An 18808-nucleotide genomic window follows, 5' to 3' on the forward strand; every position below is an offset into this window, starting at 1 on the left:
GTGGGGAGGCTGTGGCAGGAGGATTACTTGAGGCCAGGAGTTAGAGACCGGCCTGGGAAACATAGCGAGAGCCCATCTCTACAAAAAAATAAAAAAATTAGCCAGGCACAGTAGCATGTGCCTGTAGTCCCAGCTACTTGGGAAGCTAAAGCTAGAGGATTGCTCAAGCCCAGGAGTTCGAGACCAGCCTAGGCAACATAGCGAGACCCTGTCTCTAAAAAGAAATAAAATAAATTCGCTAGGCATGGTGGCACCCGCCATAGTCCTAGCTACTCGGGAGGCTGAGGTGGGAGATCACTTGAGCCGCCCAGGAGTTCAAGGCTGAAGTGAATTGTGATACTCCAGCCTGGGTAACAGAGTAAGACACTGTCTCTATTAAAAAAAAAAAAAAAAAAAAAAAGAGAGAGTTGCATGTAGTTGGTGTTCTTTATCTTTCAGCTTTTAGAAGACCCATCAAATATCCATTGTCTTGAGTCTGAGGATAGAGAGTGTTCAGGTTTCCTGCCTGCCCTGTGATTGAGGAACCCAACTTTAAGAAATGCCCCCTGGCCGGGCGCGGTGGCTCAAGCCTGTAATCCCAGCACTTTGGGAGGCCGAGACGGGCGGATCACAAGGTCAGGAGATCGAGACCATCCTCGCTAACACGGTGAAACCCCGTCTCTACTAAAAAATGCAAAAAAACTAGCCGGGCGGGTTGGCGGGCGCCTGTAGTCCCAGCTACTCGGGAGGCTGAGGTAGGAGAATGGCGTGAACCTGGGAGGCGGAGCTTGCAGTGAGCTGAGATCCGGCCACTGCACCCCAGCCTGGGCGACAGAGCAAGACTCCGTCTCAAAAAAAAAAAAAAAAAAAAGAAATGCCCCCTTGTTATTCAGACTTTGGTTTTGAGAACAGGATTATTGACCTCTTGAATATCAGGTAGGAAAGACTCAGAAATCTAGTCTGCCCCACTCATTTTCTGGCAGGGACAGCTAAGCTGGGGTGAGGGGGAAGGACTGGCCCAGGGTCAGGCAGCAAGAGGCACGGCTGCAGCCAGAACCTGGCCTCCCACGCCCGGGCCACCGCCTTCCACAAAGCACAGGGCCTAGTCCACGGGCATGGCCCAAAGAGAATTCCCGGGCTCCCACTTCCTGTAAAGGCAGGCAGGCTGGCTCTCTTCTTCCCCAGTCCCCCATCTCCAGAGTTTTCCTTCTTTCATTCCACTGGTGACTGTCCTATGGCTTTCCTCTTTTCTGAGGTTTCTCTTTTTCCTCCCTACAGTTCTGAGCCAAGACGAACACTCAAGGTAGGGCACCGAGCTGGAGGGAGAGGTACTGCCCGACGCCGCCCACTGCCACTGCTGTTCCAGGCTGTGCTCACTCTGCCTCCCTGTCCGGCGTGTCTGTGCCTTCGCTGGGGCTGGAAGCAGGGTATCTTATGTGACAAAAGCCTTCTTTCCAAAGCCTTAGAAATACCAGCGTGTGGCCGAGCATGGTGGCTTGCCCCTGTAATCCAGTGCTTTGAGAGGCCACGGTCGGAGGATTGCATGAGTCCAGGATTTTGAGACCAGCCTGGGCAACATAATGAGACCTCGTCTCTACAAAAAATTAAAAATTAATTAGCTGGGTGTAGTGGCACACACCTGTAGTCCCAACTACTGAGGGGCCTGAGACGGGAGGATCACTTGAGCCCAGGAGGTCGAGGCTGCAGTGAGCTATGATCATGCCATTGCACTCCAGCCTGGGTGACAAAGTGAGACCCTGTCTCTAAAAATAAAAAAGAAAGAAAAATAAATATCCATGAGCACGTCTAGGCCTGGGAGGAGGAAGGGGTAGTATCAAGGAGGGAGACCCAGCGGTGTGGAGCAGTGGCCGGCGCCAGAGCTGGGTCTGCTTTCTCTACGCAGTGCCTGCGGGGCACCTGCCATGGGCTGAACACACCTGGGTTTGGATCCTGGCTCTCTTTCATGACAAGGGGGACTTACTTTCTCTGTGTGTGTTTCCTCATCTGTTAAGTGGGAATTAGGGCACTTTAATATTTATCCCACAGCCTTGTGGATGTGAGGGAGATGGGCCAGGTCGTGGTAGGTCCTTTCCTCCACTGCGGGGGGCTTGTCGTATGTTCCCGGGCACTGGATTCGGAGCTCTGTCAGCCGACTGAGGGGGTGGGTGCAGGGTAGGGAACAGTAGCTCTCGAGCTGTCGTGCAAACTCAGTGAGGGAGACAGTGCTCACGTTGCACTTGCCACATGCCAGACACTGTTCTGAGCCTTTTGCACATATTAACTCACAGAATCCTCTCCCAGCCGCATGAGGCAGTGCTGTTATTATCCTCATTTTCCAGATGAGAGGATGCGGCACAGAAAGGTTAAGTAACTTGTCCAGGGGCTCAGCGGTCAAGACAAAATTGCCACCCAGACAGTGGGGCCACAGCATTCATGCCGTTAACCACCAGGCGGTGCCGGTACATGGCCAACGCCAGCATCTTCAATGGGTTGTTGTACTGTCTGATGGGTGGGAGAGGTCACACGAGCCTGCATGCGTGTAGCCAGAAGACACCAAAGGACAACCCTTGGAGGGCAGGGACTAGAGTATGGGCATCCAGGTGGATTCCAGCTGGTGGGGAGCTCAGATGGTACCCAGCAGGAAGTTTGGTGGTTGGGGCTTTAGAATGAGACAGTCCTGGCCAGGCACAGTGGCTCATGCCTGTAATCCTAACACTTTGGGAGGCTGAGGTGGAAGGATTGCTTGAGACCAGGAGTTGGAAAATAGCCTGGGAAACATAGTCAGACCTCGTCTCTACAAAATCAAAAAATTAGCTGGGCGTGGTAGTACGTGCCTGTAGTCCGAGCTACTTGACAGGCTGAGGTGGGAGGATTGCTTGAGCCCAGGAGGTCGAGGCTGCCGTGAGCTATGATCACGCCACTGCACTCCAGCTTGGGCAACAAAGCAAGGCAAACAAAAAGTATTAGACAGACCTGGGTGTGGTCACATCTGCCTTATACTGGCTGTGCCTTAGGCAAGTTACCTCCCCTTTAAGAGCCTCTGAGGCCTTGTCTGTTATAGGAATAATAAAAGAACATCCCTTCTAGGATTGCTGGGAGGATGAAGTGAGAGAATATATGCCTCATGGTGTTGGTGAAGGGAGTGATGCAGGAAGCCTGCACAGCGTCTGTATTCATAAGTTTCTATATCTCCAGACACTAAAGTGTTAGACTCCAGAGAGAGTGGGGAGTGGTCCTGGAAAGGCCTGATGCTCATGGGAGACTGGTCCCTGCACCACAAACAAGATTTTCTTTCTTTTTTTTTTTTTTTTTTTGAGACAGAGTTTCGTTCTGTCGCCCAGGCTGGAGTGCAGTGGCCGGATCTCAGCTCACTGCAAGCTCCGCCTCCTGGGTTCACACCATTCTCCTGCCTCAGCCTCCCGAGCAGCTGGGACTACAGGCGCCCGCCACCTCGCCCGGCTAGTTTTTTTTGTATTTCTTTTTTAGTAGAGACGGGGTTTCACTGTGTTAGCCAGGATGGTCTCGATCTCCTGACCTTGTGATCCGCCCATCTCGGCCTCCCAAAGTGCTGGGATTACAGGCTTGAGCCACCGCGCCCGGCCACAAACAAGATTTTCACTTCTTGCCACATAAGGATAGGATATGGGGACCATGGAGAAGAAGCAGGCAGAAACTTGCCAGCAGAGTGGCTGGCACACACAGCAGCATTTTGGAAAGACAGTGAAGCTGTTTTTTTATCTAGGTCAGGGACAGGATTGGATAGGTGGAGGAGGGTGGCACCAGGGGTTGGAACTGCCTGGGTCCAGCCAGGAGAAGGAAGAGAGCAAACTGAGTGGAGGCACAGCCATTCAGCCTTGGCACAGTGAGAGAGATGAAAGCAGGGGTGGCCGGGGTTGGGGAACCACAGAGAGCCCTAGGGGAGCGGTGAGTCGGGATGACATGATGAAATCAATGGGGAGCATTCGTTCCCTGCCCTGGGAGCAGAGGCCCTTCTAGTGTGTCAGGGTCTGGGCAGAGGGCATCAGCCCCTGGGCATGCATCGGAGCTTCCAGGCTGGGAAGACCTTGGCGATCATCTTGGCCGGAGTGAAGGCCCACACAGGGAGGGCCAGGACCACCTGTGGGCTGTGCACATGTGACCCTGATGAGGAAGTGCCCCAAACTCTGTGTGATGTTCTTCATTTCCAAATCAATCAGGCCATGTTGGAGTCATCCCTGCTGCAGCATCCCTTGCACTCGCCTCTAGCCCATACGACAATGGGAGAGAAAGGGCCTAAGTTTCAGCCAGTAAATACCCTGGAATTGTGAGGTATAGCTCTAAGCATGCGTTAGGTGACTGAACGGCTTCTGTACTGTCCATCTGAGCAGAATTGAGAGCTGCTACTATAGCTGATCCTTCTCTGAGGCTCAGGTCCTTGCTTGAACCTTCCCAGTGCTTGTCCAGCTTCTCCTTGTATGTCCCAGCAGCAGGGAGCTCATTCCCTCCACTGGATGGGCAACTTACAAAAGGCAAACTCAGAGATGTTCATCATAGCATTATTCATAATCAAAAACCAACTGCAAACACCCCGGGCTCAAATTTAAAAATGACAGGAAAAGGATTATGAGTAAGTTCTGGTAAATTCACCCAATAGAATCATCACCAGAGGTTGAAAATGATCATTGGGAAGCTTATGTAGCAACATTGAAAGGTTTTTCAAAGTGACACTGAGTTAATTTTACAGTATGATTATAAATATATGATAAAATATGTTGATTTTAAAAACAAACACTAGTGGAGCACTTGCTTTGTTTTGGTCCCTGTTCTTAGTGTTATCACACATTATCTCACTTAGTCTCCCAACTGCCCAGTAGGTTACTTGGTATTTGCCCCTTTTACAGATGAGGAAACAGAGGGTCAGAGTGGTTCAGTGGCCTGCCTGAAGCCTTCCAGCCAGGACATCACCCAGGGCTTAAATTCAGACCTATTGGTTCCTTTACCACATCATGCTGACATCGAGAATAGAGAAGGGGGCTATAAGTAATTTTTTTTTTCTTGCAGACTTCCTCTTCTGTTGCCATTATTGGAAGTTTCCAAAGAAAAGAAGCTTTGGGGGCTCATTTGAGGGTGTGACTCCCCAGGACCAGGGAGATGTTTATGTCCAACTCATACTTCGCTCTCTTCTCCAGGATGACATGGAAGCTTACCGGACCCAGAACTGCTTCCTCAACTCCGAGATCCACCAGGTCACGAAGATCTGGAGAAAGGTGGCTGAGAAGGAGAAGGCCCTCCTGACGAAGGTGTGGGGTGGGGCCCTGTTCCTGCCATCTCCATCCCCAGCCCCTCTGCTGGTCCCCATGCTGCCCACCCCGTCTCACTCTCCTCATTTCCTGTCTGCTGCTCTCCGTCTGAACTGACCCTTGTGAGCAGGGCCCGTATCAGGTTCTTCTCCATTCCCCTGTGGTCTGGTGGCTGAGTCATTTGTTCAGCAGCGTTCACTAGGTAGCTATGGGGTAGGGACATCAAGACCAATAAGGCTGGTTCCTGCCCGCAAGGAGGGTGTAGACTATCGAGGGAGTGTAACACAATCAAGATGCACTTGGGACCGGGCGCGGTGACTCACGCCTGTAATCCCAGCACTTTGTGCGGCCGAGGCGAGCAGATTATGAGGTCAGGAGATCAAGACCGTCCTGGCTAACACGGTGAAACCCCGTCTCTACTAAAAATACAAAAAAAAAAAGGCCGGGCGCGGTGGCTCAAGCCTGTAATCGCAGCACTTTGGGAGGCCGAGACGGGCGGATCACGAGGTCAGGAGATCAAGACCATCCTGGCTAACACGGTGAAACCCCGTCTCTACTAAAAAATACAAAAAACTAGCCGGGCGAGGTGGCAGGCGCCTGTAGTCCCAGCTACTTGGGAGGCTGAGGCAGGAGAATGGCGTAAACCCGGGAGGCGGAGCTTGCAGTGAGCTGAGATCCGACCACTGCACTCCAGCCGGGGAGACAGAGCGAGACTCTGTCTCAAAAAAAAAAAAAGAAAATTAGCTGGGCAAGGTGGCGGGTGCCTGTAGTCCCAGCTACTCGGGAGGCTGAGGCAGGAGAATGGCGTGAACCCGGGAGGTGGAGCTTGCAGTGAGCCGAGATCGAGACACTGCACTCCAGCCTGGGCGACACAGTGAGACTCCGTCCCCGCCACACCCCCCAAAAAAAGATGCACTTGGGCTTGTGGGATTCTTGGGGGTCCAATTCAAATGTACCTTCTGAATTGAGTCCTAAGGATGAGTTAATGTTACCCAGGCAAGCAGTGGAGAAGGACCTTCCAGAAAAAGAGACAGCATGGTAAAAGATGTGTGGTCTGAGAGGCAGGGGGCAGGGCTGGGGAGAGTGAGACATGAGGCTGGAGATGAGGAGTTTGGAGTTTACTCCAAGGAAACTGGGGAGCTGAAGGATTCTGAGTGGAGAAGTCCTCAATCAGACTTCTGTTCCTGTTCCGAGAAGACTGCTGTGACTGCTCAGGAGGGTGGGCTTGAAGAGGTGAGCCTGGAAGTGGGGAGACTGTTTGGAATAGCAGCAGAAATCCCTGAGAAGGGGCCAAGTGCGGTGGCTCAGGCCTGGAATCCCAGCACTTTGGGAGGCCGAGGCAGGTGGATCCTTGGGCCCAAGAGTTCAAGACCAGCCTGGGCAACATGGCAAAGCCCTGCTTCTACCAAAAATACAAAAATTAGCCGGGCGTGGTGGTGCACACCTGTAATCCCTGCTACTCAGGTGGCTAAGGCACAAGAATCATTTGAACCCAGGAGGTAGAGGTTGCAGTGAGCCAAGATTGTGCCACTGCACTCCAGCTTGGGGGACAGAGCAAGACTCTCTTGGAAAAAAAAAAAAGCAAGCAATCCCTGAAATAGGTGTTAATGGTGGGACTCAGGAAGCAGCCCAGGCGACAGAGGTGGGCACCAGGTGGGATAGGTAGAAGAACAGGCACAGAGGATGGCTTGGAGCTGGTGCCCGGCAAGTGTTTGGAGATGGCAACCGGGCAAAGGTGCAGCAGAATTGTTCCCTTGCTGCCACCCCAGGATGAGATAGGATTCGGGGTGGCCCAGAGGTTATGGCAGTGCTTTGAGCAGATTTTCACTGTCCCCATCTCACAAAAATGGAAAACAAGGAACTTGCCTGACTTGCCTAGTACCACCCAGCTTGTATAAATGGAAACACAAAAGTTCAAGGTGAGGCGGGGTTGGGGGGGCAGTGTCCCAAGCAAGGGAAGAGGGTGCAGGAGGGCCGTGAAGTGGGAGGGATGTGTGTTGGAGGAACAGAAAGAGCCTAGGTGGCAGCAGCAGAGGGCAGCCACAAGGGCAGTGTCTGTGCCCTGGGAGCTGCTCAGTCATACCACCTGCCAGGTGCCAGGCACCCTGGGAAGGGCTTTACACACATCCGCTCATCTGATCCTCACCCAAATCCTGAGGCAGACTCTGTATGATCCTCATTTTATGGATGAAGAAGTTAAGGCACAGAAAGGTTAAGTAACTTGCCACAGGCCACACAGCTAGCAGTGGCTGAACCAGGATGGGACCGTAACCTGTGTAAGAGCTTGTGCTGTCTCTGCACACCCCTCTCCTCTTTCTTCTGAACCAGCTCCAACCTGGGCCCGGTCCTCTCTTGCCCGCCTTGCTGAAAACCACTGGCCTCAGGGCCCGTCTCCTTTCCCTTATACGAAGGTCTGGGAGTCGGGAGTGGGGCAGATGAGAGCTGGAAGGGCTGTGCTCCCTAAAGCTGTTCAGGCCTCAGGCTTCTGGGGCCGCCCAGCTCCCACCAGGTAGCCTGACCAGCCCTTCCCTGTTTGCAGTGCGCCTACCTCCAAGCCAGAAACTGCCAAGTGGAAAGCAAGTACCTGGCTGGACTAAGAAGGCTGCAGGAGGCCCTGGGGGATGAAACCAGCGAGTGCTCAGAGCTGCTGAGGCAGCTTGTCCAGGAGGCGCTGCAGTGGGAAGCCGGGGAGGCCTCATCTGACAGCATCGAGCTGAGCCCCATCAGGTGAGCCTGGCGGCCCAGCCAGGGCTGGTCTGTGTGAGCTGGCAGCTCCTCCCCAGTTTCCCTGCTGCCAGGTCCTGCCAACCACGTGCAAGTCCTGCACAGCATCACCTCCCCTGATCTTCACATGCATGAGCGTGCTGCTGCAGCTGAGATGGTTCACGCTCAGAGGAGGCAGCCCCCTGCCACAGCCCTACAGTACATTTGCGGCACAGGCTGCCTCCAGAGCCCCGTGCTTTCTGTTTCTCCAGGCTGCCTCCCAAATGTGGCTGCCTCCCAGATGTGCCTGTCAGGGAGGGGAGGCGGGGAGACAAGCAGGTCATCTCCTCTGCACCAAGCCCTTGCTGCACACAGTGGACACGGGCGGTTAAATACAACAGAAAGGAGCGTGGCTATGCTCGAAGGCCCCTGGAGGCTGAGTAGTCCAGTGGCAGAAGCTCGAGCTTTGGAGCCAGTCCTGGCTCTCTCGATGTGTGACAATTCCCTTTACCTTTCTGAGCCTTGTACTCGGCCTCCATAAGATGTGTGCAAAGAGCTGGACACAGTGGCTCACGCCTGTAATCCCAGCACTTTGGGAGGCTGAACTGGGTGGATTACTTGAGGCCAGGAGTTTGAGACCAGCCTGGGCAATATATTGGAAGGGAGGAAGGGAAGGGAAGAAAGAAAGAAAAGAAGATACAAGATTTGGGCAAATACACCGGCTTTGCAGGATCATTAGGATTAAATGAGATTGTGCAGGCAGGGCATAGAGTGGAGGTGAGTTGAATAAATGAAAGGCCGTCTGGAAGGGGTCCCCAGCTCTCCCACCTCTGCCTGTCATTGGTGCCGTCTGTTCCCCGTCCATCCCTGGGCTTACTGGCTGTGGTAAATGGGGTTCTGTATGCACAGTGCGGGACTCCTTGGGCCTAAGGCTGCATGGAGTAATAAGAGGGTCCTTTATATTTGCATAGAATTAGTAAATATCTCTTGAGCATTTACTGTGTGCCAGGCATTATCTAGGCCCCCAGCATCTTTTTTTTTTTTTTTTTTTGAGACGGAGTCTCGCTCTGTCACCCAGGCTGGAGTGCAGTGGCCGGATCTTGGCTCACTGCAAGCTCCGCCTCCCAGGTTCACTCCATTCTCCTGCCTCAGCCTCCCGAGTAGCTGGGACTACAGGCGCCCGCCACCTCGCCCGGCTAGTTTTTTTGTTTTTTTTTTTTTTTTTTATTTTTTAGTAGTGACGGGGTTTCACCGTGTTAGCCAGGATGGTCTCGATCTCCTGACCTTGTGATCCGCCCATCTCGGCCTCCCAAAGTGCTGGGATTACAGGCTTGAGCCACCGTGCCCGGCCTAGGCCCCCAGCATCTTACAACAGAGGATCTCACTGGGTCTTCAGGTGGCAGAGCAGGGATTCCTATACCCATTATACAGATTCGCAACCTGAGGTTGGGAGAACTGAAGTGACCTGCTGTGTGGTTAACCCTCAGTGAAGGCAGGGCAGGAACCTGGCCTGGGGTCCTCCCTGTCCCCACCACTCCTTATCTAGGGAAGGGCTCTGCAAGGTGTTGCTAACGTGGACTTTTGCTGGCAGTAAGTATGATGAGTACGGCTTCCTGACGGTGCCCGACTATGAGGTCGAAGACCTGAAGCTGCTGGCCAAGATCCAGGCACTGGAGGTGCGCTCCCACCACCTGCTGGGCCTCGAGGCTGTGGATCGGCCGCTGCGGGAGCGCTGGGCTGCCCTGGGCGAGCTTGTGCCCTCAGCTGAACTCAAGCAGCTACTGCGGGCAGGAGTGCCCCGTGAACACCGGCCTCGTGTCTGGAGGTGGCTGGTCCACCTCCGTGTCCAGCACCTGCACACTCCAGGCTGCTACCAGGAACTGCTGAGCCGAGGCCGGGCCCGCGAGCACCCTGCTGCCCGCCAGATTGAGCTGGACCTGAACCGGACCTTCCCCAACAACAAGCACTTCACCTGCCCCACCTCCAGCTTCCCCGACAAGCTCCGTCGGGTGCTTCTGGCCTTCTCCTGGCAGAACCCCACCATCGGCTACTGCCAAGGCCTGAACAGGTGAGCCACCAAAGCCCAGTGAAGGTGTGACCTTTACCTTTTGGAGCACAGGTCCCCAACCCTCAGACCATGGACCGATAGCCATCTGTGGCCTGTTAATGGGGCCACACAGCAGGAGGTGAGCGGTGGGCGAGACAGCATTGCCACCTGAGCTCTGCCTCCTGTCAGATCAGCGGCAGCATGAGATTCTCACAGGAGCATGAACCCTATTGTGAACTCTGCATGCAAGGGATCTAGGTTACGTGTTCCTTATGAGAATCTAATGCCTGATGATCTGAGGTGGAGCAGTTTCAAAACCACCCCTTCCCCACCCCAGTCCATGGAAAAATTGTCTTTCATGAAACTGGTCCCCAGTGCCAAAAAGGTTGGGGACTGCTGTTTTAGAGCACTGCTCTCTCTCTCTTTGGAGCCTCCCAAGAACCTGGAGACATAAGCCCAGGTTCCCCACCACAGGCTGGTGAGAGGACATGTTTAAGATAGAGATGGGCCAGAGCTCAGAGCTCCAGGCCCCTTGTCCCTGCTCTCTCCTTTGATTTGTGCTTGGGGAGGTACAACTCACATGGCATCTCAAACCTTGACCTGCTGGAATCTACAGGGTATGGCCCCACCCACATGGCAGGACCTTCTGGGTCAGGAATCATTTGCTTTCAGTGAAACCCATGCAGAAGACCCTGGGAAAAGGGACTTTCTAAATGTTACAAGGGGGTTTCACAGAAGCCAGGAAAAGAAAACAGAGCTGAGGACCAGATGGTCATTGGAAGTCAAGGCAGCTGCTCTCTGCAGCAGGGCCACAGCCCTGCACAACCCCAGGGGGCAGCCTTCGTGCCACAGTCCTGGGATGCCATCCCCTAAGCTCATATAGCACCAAGGTACTGCTCTGCTGCCTTCTGCAGCTGCATGGCCTCGGCCTCTCTTCATTATGTGTGTCTGCTTCCTTCTCTCTCAGCAGACCAGCCTCTGTCCATTCATTCTTTGGACATTTAGGGACCATCAAGGCTGTCAGAATGGAGACCTCAGCCCCTGAGTCTTGGGCCTTTCAGTGAGTCTTCTCACCCCACCCCTTGTGTTCCAGGTCTAAATTCCCCAAAGAAAGAATCTGATTGGCCCAGTCAGGAATAATTTCCACTTCTGGTCCAATTGGTGGGGATGGAGGGAGGGACTGGGGATAGGGGATGAGGTCACCTGGTTCACAGGGCTGTCTCCCCTCCAAGACTGTGAGGGACTGTCATCCCCCTACTCCAGCCCCAGCTATTTCAGTAGAAGCTGCATAGTTGCAGATATTTTCCCAAAGCAAGTTTTGACTCAATTTACTTTAAACACACATATACCTAAGCAAAATTTACATAAGCCATACTGCTCTTTCTTCAGAATAGGTGGCGCGTGACATTTATTTAACACAGAATCAACATTCAGTGGCCTTACTCAAATTTGAGTGGTTTCCAAAGGTAGATATTTTTCATACTCTATTTCCAGCCTAAAATTGGGTGACATTGAGCATGTATATGTACAATTCCTGAGAATTAAGAGTTAAACTCCAACAGTAATGCCTCTCAGTCAAAGCCTCCTTGGAAAATATGTTCAGATTTCATGCCACGCTAAATGCCTGCCACAGGGCAGGTCTGTAGAAATTTCATTCATTCAACAGTCTGACAAAAGCCCCTGTACTCCTCATCTGTTTGAACATGTTAAAATCCAGGAGAAACAAAACCTGCAAAGCCTCTTGTAAGAATAGCTGTGAAGGGAGCTGGAAGCTATGAGATCAGAATGAATAATAATTTTTGCATTTCACACAAAGTCCAGGTAGGAAGTAATGCATAATGGGGGCCTCTTGGATGCCAGGTGTTTAACACCTGATGGCATTTAATCCTCACAGAAACCTTCACTGGTGCCCCCATGCCCAGATGAAACATGAGAGGGTCTGAGAGGCCGAGGAACCCGCCCATTGCCCCACCACAAATGCTGGCCCAGCCAACTGCTTACCCTGGGCCCTGGCTGCCCCCAGCCCGCAAACCCAGTCCTTTCTACAACGTGCCCTCTCTCCAAATAGCAGTAGTCAGAGGCTGTGCTGAGGCCCCACAGAAACCTTTCTCTTATGTAGATGTAAACTTCTTGAGACCTGCTTTTGAAGTTCAACCTGTGCTGAAGGGGCAGAGAAAAATCCTATAGCAGGACGGGCACTTGAGATAAGCCTCGTAGAAGGCGAGAACCTTCTCCCTGTGTAGAAGGAGGCAGCACACAGGCCACAGAGGGGCGCAGAAGGGACAACTGAGACCAAGAGAGGCGGAAGGTCCCCAGATGGGTTTTCTAAAATATCTTTCTCTGAATGGTATTTTTACTTTAATTTGATATGCAAGTGCAGATAATTGGTGTTCATGTAAACATAATAGGCCAGGCGCAGTGGCTCATGCCTGTAATCCCAGAACTTTGGGAGGCTGAGGTGGGCAGATCATGAGGTCAAAAGATCGAGACCATTCTGGCCAACATGGTGAAACCTCGTCTCTACTAAAAATAGAACAAATAGCTGGGCTTGGTGGCGGGTGCCTGTAGTCCCAGCTACTCAGGAGGCTGAGGCAGGGGAATCACTTGAACCAGGGAGGCAGAGGTTGCAGTGAGCCGAGATCGCACCACTGCACTCCAGCCTGGCGACAGAGCAAGACTCCATTTCATAATAGAAAGCCTGTTCAAATGTGGCATGTGCAAGGTATTCGTTTGAAGGCTCTAAGCCCAAGCCTGCAGGTCCCTGACACATGTCTTCTTTGCCATCTAGTGGTAGCCATTAGAACTGCATGTGTGGGCCGGGCGCTGTGGCTCACGCCTGTAATTCTAGCACTTTGAGAGGCTGAGGTGGGTGGATCCCTTGAGCCCAGGAGTTTGAGACAGCCTTGGCCACATGGCAAAGCCCTGTCAAAAAAAAAAAAAAAAAAAACCTAGCCAGGCGTGGTGGCACATGCTTGTAGTTCTAGCCACTTGGGAGGCTGAGGTGGTAAGGAGGCAGAGGTTGCTGTGAGCCATGATCATGCAGCTGGACTCCAGCCTGGGCAACAGAGTGAGTCTCTGTCTCAAAAAAAGAAAAGAAAAGAAAAGAAAAAGAACTGCATGTTTGATGTCTCAAGATGACAGACCCTGCCTCTAAGGCAACAAATCCAGCTTGTTTAGATAGTGATGGAGACCACCGTGATGAGCTAATGCTAATTTAGAGCAAATGTTTTAAACCCATTTCCCTGTGAAAATAAGTACAGTGCTTTAAAAGTAGTTTGTTTTTCCCCCATCGACACACTCCTTTCTTTGCAAGCCTACCTGGGCCCTGAATGCCCTTAGGTTCGAATTCAGCCATACCCCTGAGCAGTTAGTAAATCCTAGCCACCAGCCTCAGATAACTGACTTTTTAACATGTGCTGAAGTCCAAACCAATGCTGGCAGCTAACCCCTAGACTGAGGCCATCCTGAGGCTCAGGGGGAACAGGGTAGGATAGAGTGGAGAGAGCACTGGAGTAGACTTTGGGAGCCCTGGGTTCTATTTCCACTCTACCGCCAACTGACTATATAATGTTGAGCAGGTAACTTCTGCTTTCTGGGTCTTGGTTTTTCAACCACTGCAATAAGGAGTTTGTCTAGACCAGAAACAACCAGTAGGAAGCAGCTGCCTGGAGCCCTGTCCTGAGAGAGTTTCTGAGGCAGCCTTCAGACTCAGTGGGAAAGAGTACTGTGATCAATTATTTATGTCTACAGTGGGCTTAGGCAAAGGGAATGCTGCCATGATCAGTTAGTTATGTCTGCCCTGGGCACAGACAAAGAGAATAGAGGCCAGTGTATGCCACGTTTGCTATCCTTGAACTCAGTGACCTGTGGAGGTCCCTCCCCACCAGCTCTGAGAGAACAGAGCCTCCTATTTCCCAGGAGACCTGTGAATGTTCTCTTCATCCACTCAGCTTCAACTCAGGAAGGTTTTATACAAATATTTGAACCATAGTTGGGAGAAATTCCTTCCCACTCTACTGGGGAAAGAGAAGGGATATTTCTTTTTTCTTTTGGGATTCAACCATGTTTCTAAGAGTTGTGAGCCTCAAAAGAAGGTGGAGGTCATGATCTAATCTAGAGAGAACCCAAAGAAGCATGAGTATATGGATGACGGAATGTGTTCCTTAAATGCTCGTTATGACCATAGAGTCAGAGGCTTTCTAAAGCGACATCTCCCCAGGGTCCTATGAGGAACATTCATTCTACTCAGCCCCCATGGGTGCAATGGACAACAGGGGTTCTGTGGACCCCCTGGGTGACGCTGGGTTAGAATCAGCCACAGGATTTTGTTACCACAGGACTTCTCAGAGGCTTTACTAAGACTGTGTACATCATAACCCTCCAGGGGCTAGAATGTGCAGCATTCCCCAGATATCTTTGAATATAGAACCTTGTGTTCACCTCGCATCTTGGGAGACCAGTAGTCCCTGGAAAGACATTTTTTGGAAAACGTCTTCTTGGACTGGCCCAGGATGGGAACTGCCAGGGAAGATGGGAGAAGTAGAGAAAACAGTGCTTATCCCAGGAAGACTTCCCTGCTCAGCCCTGTGGGTTTTTGTTTGTTTCTTACCCATGATTTCATTAGAGCCTTATGCTAACTTGGTGGGCAGGGGAAATAAAGGAGGAAAAAAAGTTATGTGCATTGAGCACCTGGTAAATGCCAGGCAGTGAGCGAGGCACGGTAGGTCTGTCTCAAGACGCCTCATGGCCTTGGGGGGATAGATATTGTTAATCTCGCTAACAATAAATATCTAATCTCAGATCATGAAACCGAGGTCCAGAGAGGTTAGCGTGCTTGCCGAGGTCTCAAAGCCTGTGAATATTAAGGTGCGGATAGCTCACATTTATAAAGAGCTCACTGTGTGGCAGGCACCGTGTGGGGCACTGAATGAGCTCTGTTCATCCTCAAAACAGTCCTGTGATTATTATGAGACTGAGGCTTAGAGGGGTTCCGTAACTTGTCCCAGGTCACCCAGGAAGCCGCAAGATCAGGATTTACCCAAGCAGCCTGACTCCAGAGCCCCTGCTCTGAAGTGATCCCCATTGCTCTGGAAAATGCCGGTCATCCTCCCCCGAAGAGCGTTTGTCTCACCCCAGGTGCCAGGAGCACCAGTCTGGTTAGGGAGTGGGGTTGCACTGGTGCTCACATGGAAGGACTTTCCCCCTGGAACCCAGGAAGCCACCTCTGCCACATGCTGCCTGGCAGGGCCACGACTTCTGTAATCAATCCAGGCCTCCTTTCCTACCACTCCAGGCTGGCGGCCATCGCTCTGCTGGTCCTAGAGGAAGAGGAGAGCGCCTTCTGGTGCCTGGTGGCCATTGTGGAGACCATCATGCCCACTGATTACTACTCTAACACACTGACGGCATCCCAGGTGAGTGGGGCGGGGAGGGGACTTGGCAGCCATGCAGGGCAGTGCCCCAGAGCTGTTCCTAGAAGCCTGTGGCTCTCAGGAAAGTTGGGAATCTGTCAGGCTTCCTTTTCTCCCTCTGTACTGTGGGAGTGCATTTGGCTGCATGGAAGAGAAGCCCAACCTAACAACAGCTTCAGTGGGGGATTATTTTTCTCAGATAGTAAATGACCAGGCAGAACCACTGGGTTCAGGCTCCTAGCTGCCTGCTCTGCCATCTCTGGCATGTGGCCTTCATCCTCACACCCATCACCTCCTGATCACAAAATGGCCACATCACCTCCAGCACTGTGGCCATGGCCTAGGCCAGGAGGAGCAGAAGGTGAACACCAGGACCTGGCTCCCTGACCCAGCAACTTCTACTTGCAGTTTACTGGTCAGAACTATTTCATGGCTGTCCTAGTTGCAAGGCAGGCTAGGAAATGTACATATTTAATTTTTACATCTTAACATCTCTGAAATTGATGTGTGTTCTATGACCCTTTTATTCATATTTTATTATGAAAAACTTCCCACATTCAATACAATAGAGGGAATAGTATAATGAACCTCCATATGTCTGTCACCTGACTTCAGTTATCAACCCAGGGAGCCAGTGTTATTTCTTCTGAACTCCCATCCACTCCTCCTGCTTTATCTCGAAGTAAATTTCTGGCATTGTATCAGTTCATCCGTAAATCCTTCAGTAGGTCAGTGGCATCTCAGACTCAGGGAGTTACCTTAGGTTTTGAACTGGACACTTGGCCTCCGTAGATGACCCAAGGTTCTGGGTGAGGGAGGATGGGAGCTACTGGCTATTTGCCACAGCTGACGCTAATGCCTGGAAGAGGACATAAGTGAGGGGAGAGCACTGAGCAACCAGCAGTTCCAGGAAGGAAGAGCAAGGGGAATAAAATGGGGTCATCACACAGGGAGGAGGAAAACCACGAAATGAACCATGTCTTGGAGCCAGGGAAGGAGCCAGTGCTGAAAGTGGTTAACCCATCCAGTGAAACAAGGACAGAGGCATGACAGTGGCCACAAGGAGAGGTCACTGGCCACTGTGGCCAGGAGCACCCTGCTTTGAGAAGACTCCTTGGTGTCTGGCGAGGCAGGACATTATGCCCTCCCACACACACACCTGTCCTGGACCAGACATCTGCCTAGCATCTTAGGTGTCAGGCACAAATTGGGTATAGAGAAGGGGCTGTGGATGTCAGCTGATACAAGCCTAGAGACAAAGTTTCCATTTTGCCAAGGCCTGTGGGCATGAGACCAGTGTCTCTGAACTGCCAGGAGGATCAGCTGGCCCCTGAGCTCCTGCTTGGCTCAAGGGATTCAGATGGGTGAGGGGGCTGAGAATGTGCCAGCCCACACGGCTCCACTGCAGAGCCCAGTGCCCTGGTCCAGAGGACTCTGGCCTATGTCAGGAGCAGCGGAGTGATATGATGCTGTACCTGACTCCCAGCTAGATTGGGCTCTGGCTTCCTGAGGAGCAGGAAAGAACTTGCCCAGAGCAGCTTCAGGACTGTGTGTGGACTGACTGGGTAGGAAGGCTGGGCAGGGAGGGAGGCAGCCTTATCCTGGGGCTGCAGATGACAGGCTCTCTCTCTGGCTTCCAGGTGGACCAGCGGGTGCTCCAGGACCTGCTCTCGGAGAAGCTGCCCAGGCTGATGGCCCACCTGGGGCAGCACCACGTGGATCTCTCCCTCATCACCTTCAACTGGTTCCTCGTGGTCTTTGCAGACAGTCTCATTAGCAACATCCTCCTTCGGGTCTGGGATGCCTTCCTGTACGAGGGGACCAAGGTAGGGTACTGCCAGGGGATGGGGCCCCTGAGCAAGTCCCTTCACCCATCTGGGTCTTGACTTTGCCCCTGGAGAATGAGAAGACAACGCTTACTTGTCAGGGCTGTTGGGAACGTCTCCTGAGAGCATGGCTTTGTCAACTGTAAAGTGCTTTGCATGTATGAGAAGCAGTAGTGGTTCTGCCTCTGAAGATATGTCCTAAAGTTGGGGGATTTCCTTTCCGTGGAGATGAGGTGTGAGCATGATCAGAGAGGCACATCCCTATGCTGTCCTTGCCCCCCCCCCACCAGTCACCTGGGCCCTCCTTTTCTTCCTCTTGTTTGGACTAAGCCTTGGATTAAGAGACCGGAGCTCAGGTCTGGACCCAGCTCTGTCCTGACCTTGCCTGGAGACCCTGGGCAGGTCCCCCAACTCAGCCCTAGTTTACACCTCAGTTTACAAAGCACCCAGAGATTTTTTTTTTTTTTTTTTTTTTTTTTGGAGACGGAGCCTTGCTCTGTCACCTAGGCTGTAGTGCAGTGGCATGATCTCCACTCACTGCAACTTCCGCCTCCCAGGTTCAAGCAATTCTCCTGCCTCAACCTCCGGAGTACCTGGGATTACAGGCATACGCCACCAATCCTGGCTAATTTTTGTATTTTTAGTAGAGACAGGGTTTCACCATGTTGGCCAGGCTGCTCTCGAACTCCTGACCTCAGGTGATCTGCCCGACTTGGCCTCCCAAAGTGCTGGGATTACTGGCGTGAACCACCGCGTCTGGCCTGTTGTTTTGTTTGGTTCCTGCCAAAGCTCCACGTAAAGATACAGATTAACTCCATGAGATTCCACAGGGGCATGCCTCACCCACAGTCATGAGACAAGACAGGCTAGAGCCAGGACTCTGTCCAAATCCCCAGATTTCAAGCTGTGTGCCCCTTGAGGGTATTCAGTCTCCCCCAGCCCCCTGGAGCCCTCCCCCGCACATTGTGCCTCCAGGCCTCAACTTCTGCAGCCAGTCCAGGGTCTTCCATACTGCCTGGGTCTATCAGGTTCCCTCCCTCCAGGGATGACCTGCCTGGCCTCCCATGCCCAACCTGAGCCCCCACTCTACCCCCAGGTGGTGTTTCGCTATGCCTTGGCCGTTTTCAAGTACAATGAGAAGGAGATCTTGAGGCTACACAATGGCCTGGAAATCTACCAGTACCTGCGCTTCTTCACCAAGACCATCTCCAACAGCCGGTGAGGACCCCCCAACCCCCTGCCACTCCCACCACTCACCTACCCCCAGGACACATAGCAGAGGGGAGGCTGATGTTTGCAAGTAGAAATTGGTAAGTGACGCTGATGCTCCTATTAATAGCTTAGAAATCTTCGGGGAAGTCTGACTGTCTGAGTGATCTGTCTGCCCCCTTAATATATGGCATTTGAGGCCTCCATGGAGTTTCATTTTTTCCCCACCTTCCCCTACCCTGAACATCCACTTTCCAGGCCAGTGTTCCTGGAAAACAGAATTATACGAGTTCCTAGGACAACCTCACCTCCGGCCTTTTGCCCTTGCAGTTTCTTCTACTTAGAATGCTTCCT

The 18808-nt window shown here is 52.3% G+C and overlaps 2 protein-coding genes across 4 annotated transcripts in view; both read left to right on the forward strand.

The window, feature by feature from the left end:
• TBC1D2 (TBC1 domain family member 2) overlaps nt 1–18808 on the forward strand; it is a 62506-nt gene that overhangs the window by 43013 nt on the left and 685 nt on the right. For 2 of the 3 annotated variants that reach the window (XM_050762095.1, XM_050762093.1), the window contains exons 7-12: nt 5148–5258; nt 7798–7985; nt 9553–10029; nt 15302–15422; nt 17060–17245; nt 18342–18463. In XM_050762095.1, the coding sequence (XP_050618052.1) occupies nt 5148–5258; nt 7798–7985; nt 9553–10029; nt 15302–15422; nt 17060–17245; nt 18342–18463 (1205 nt within the window). Of the gene's footprint in view, nt 1–854; nt 1407–5147; nt 5259–7797; nt 7986–9552; nt 10030–15301; nt 15423–17059; nt 17246–18341; nt 18464–18808 lie in introns of those variants that run through there. The other variant, XM_050762096.1, reaches the window with a different exon arrangement.
• Nucleotides 1–18808, forward strand: part of TRIM14 (tripartite motif containing 14) — a 131646-nt gene that overhangs the window by 1161 nt on the left and 111677 nt on the right. The window lies entirely within an intron of this gene.

This window comes from Macaca thibetana, chromosome 15 (assembly GCF_024542745.1).
Source record: "Macaca thibetana thibetana isolate TM-01 chromosome 15, ASM2454274v1, whole genome shotgun sequence".
NCBI lineage: Eukaryota > Metazoa > Chordata > Mammalia > Primates > Cercopithecidae > Macaca > Macaca thibetana.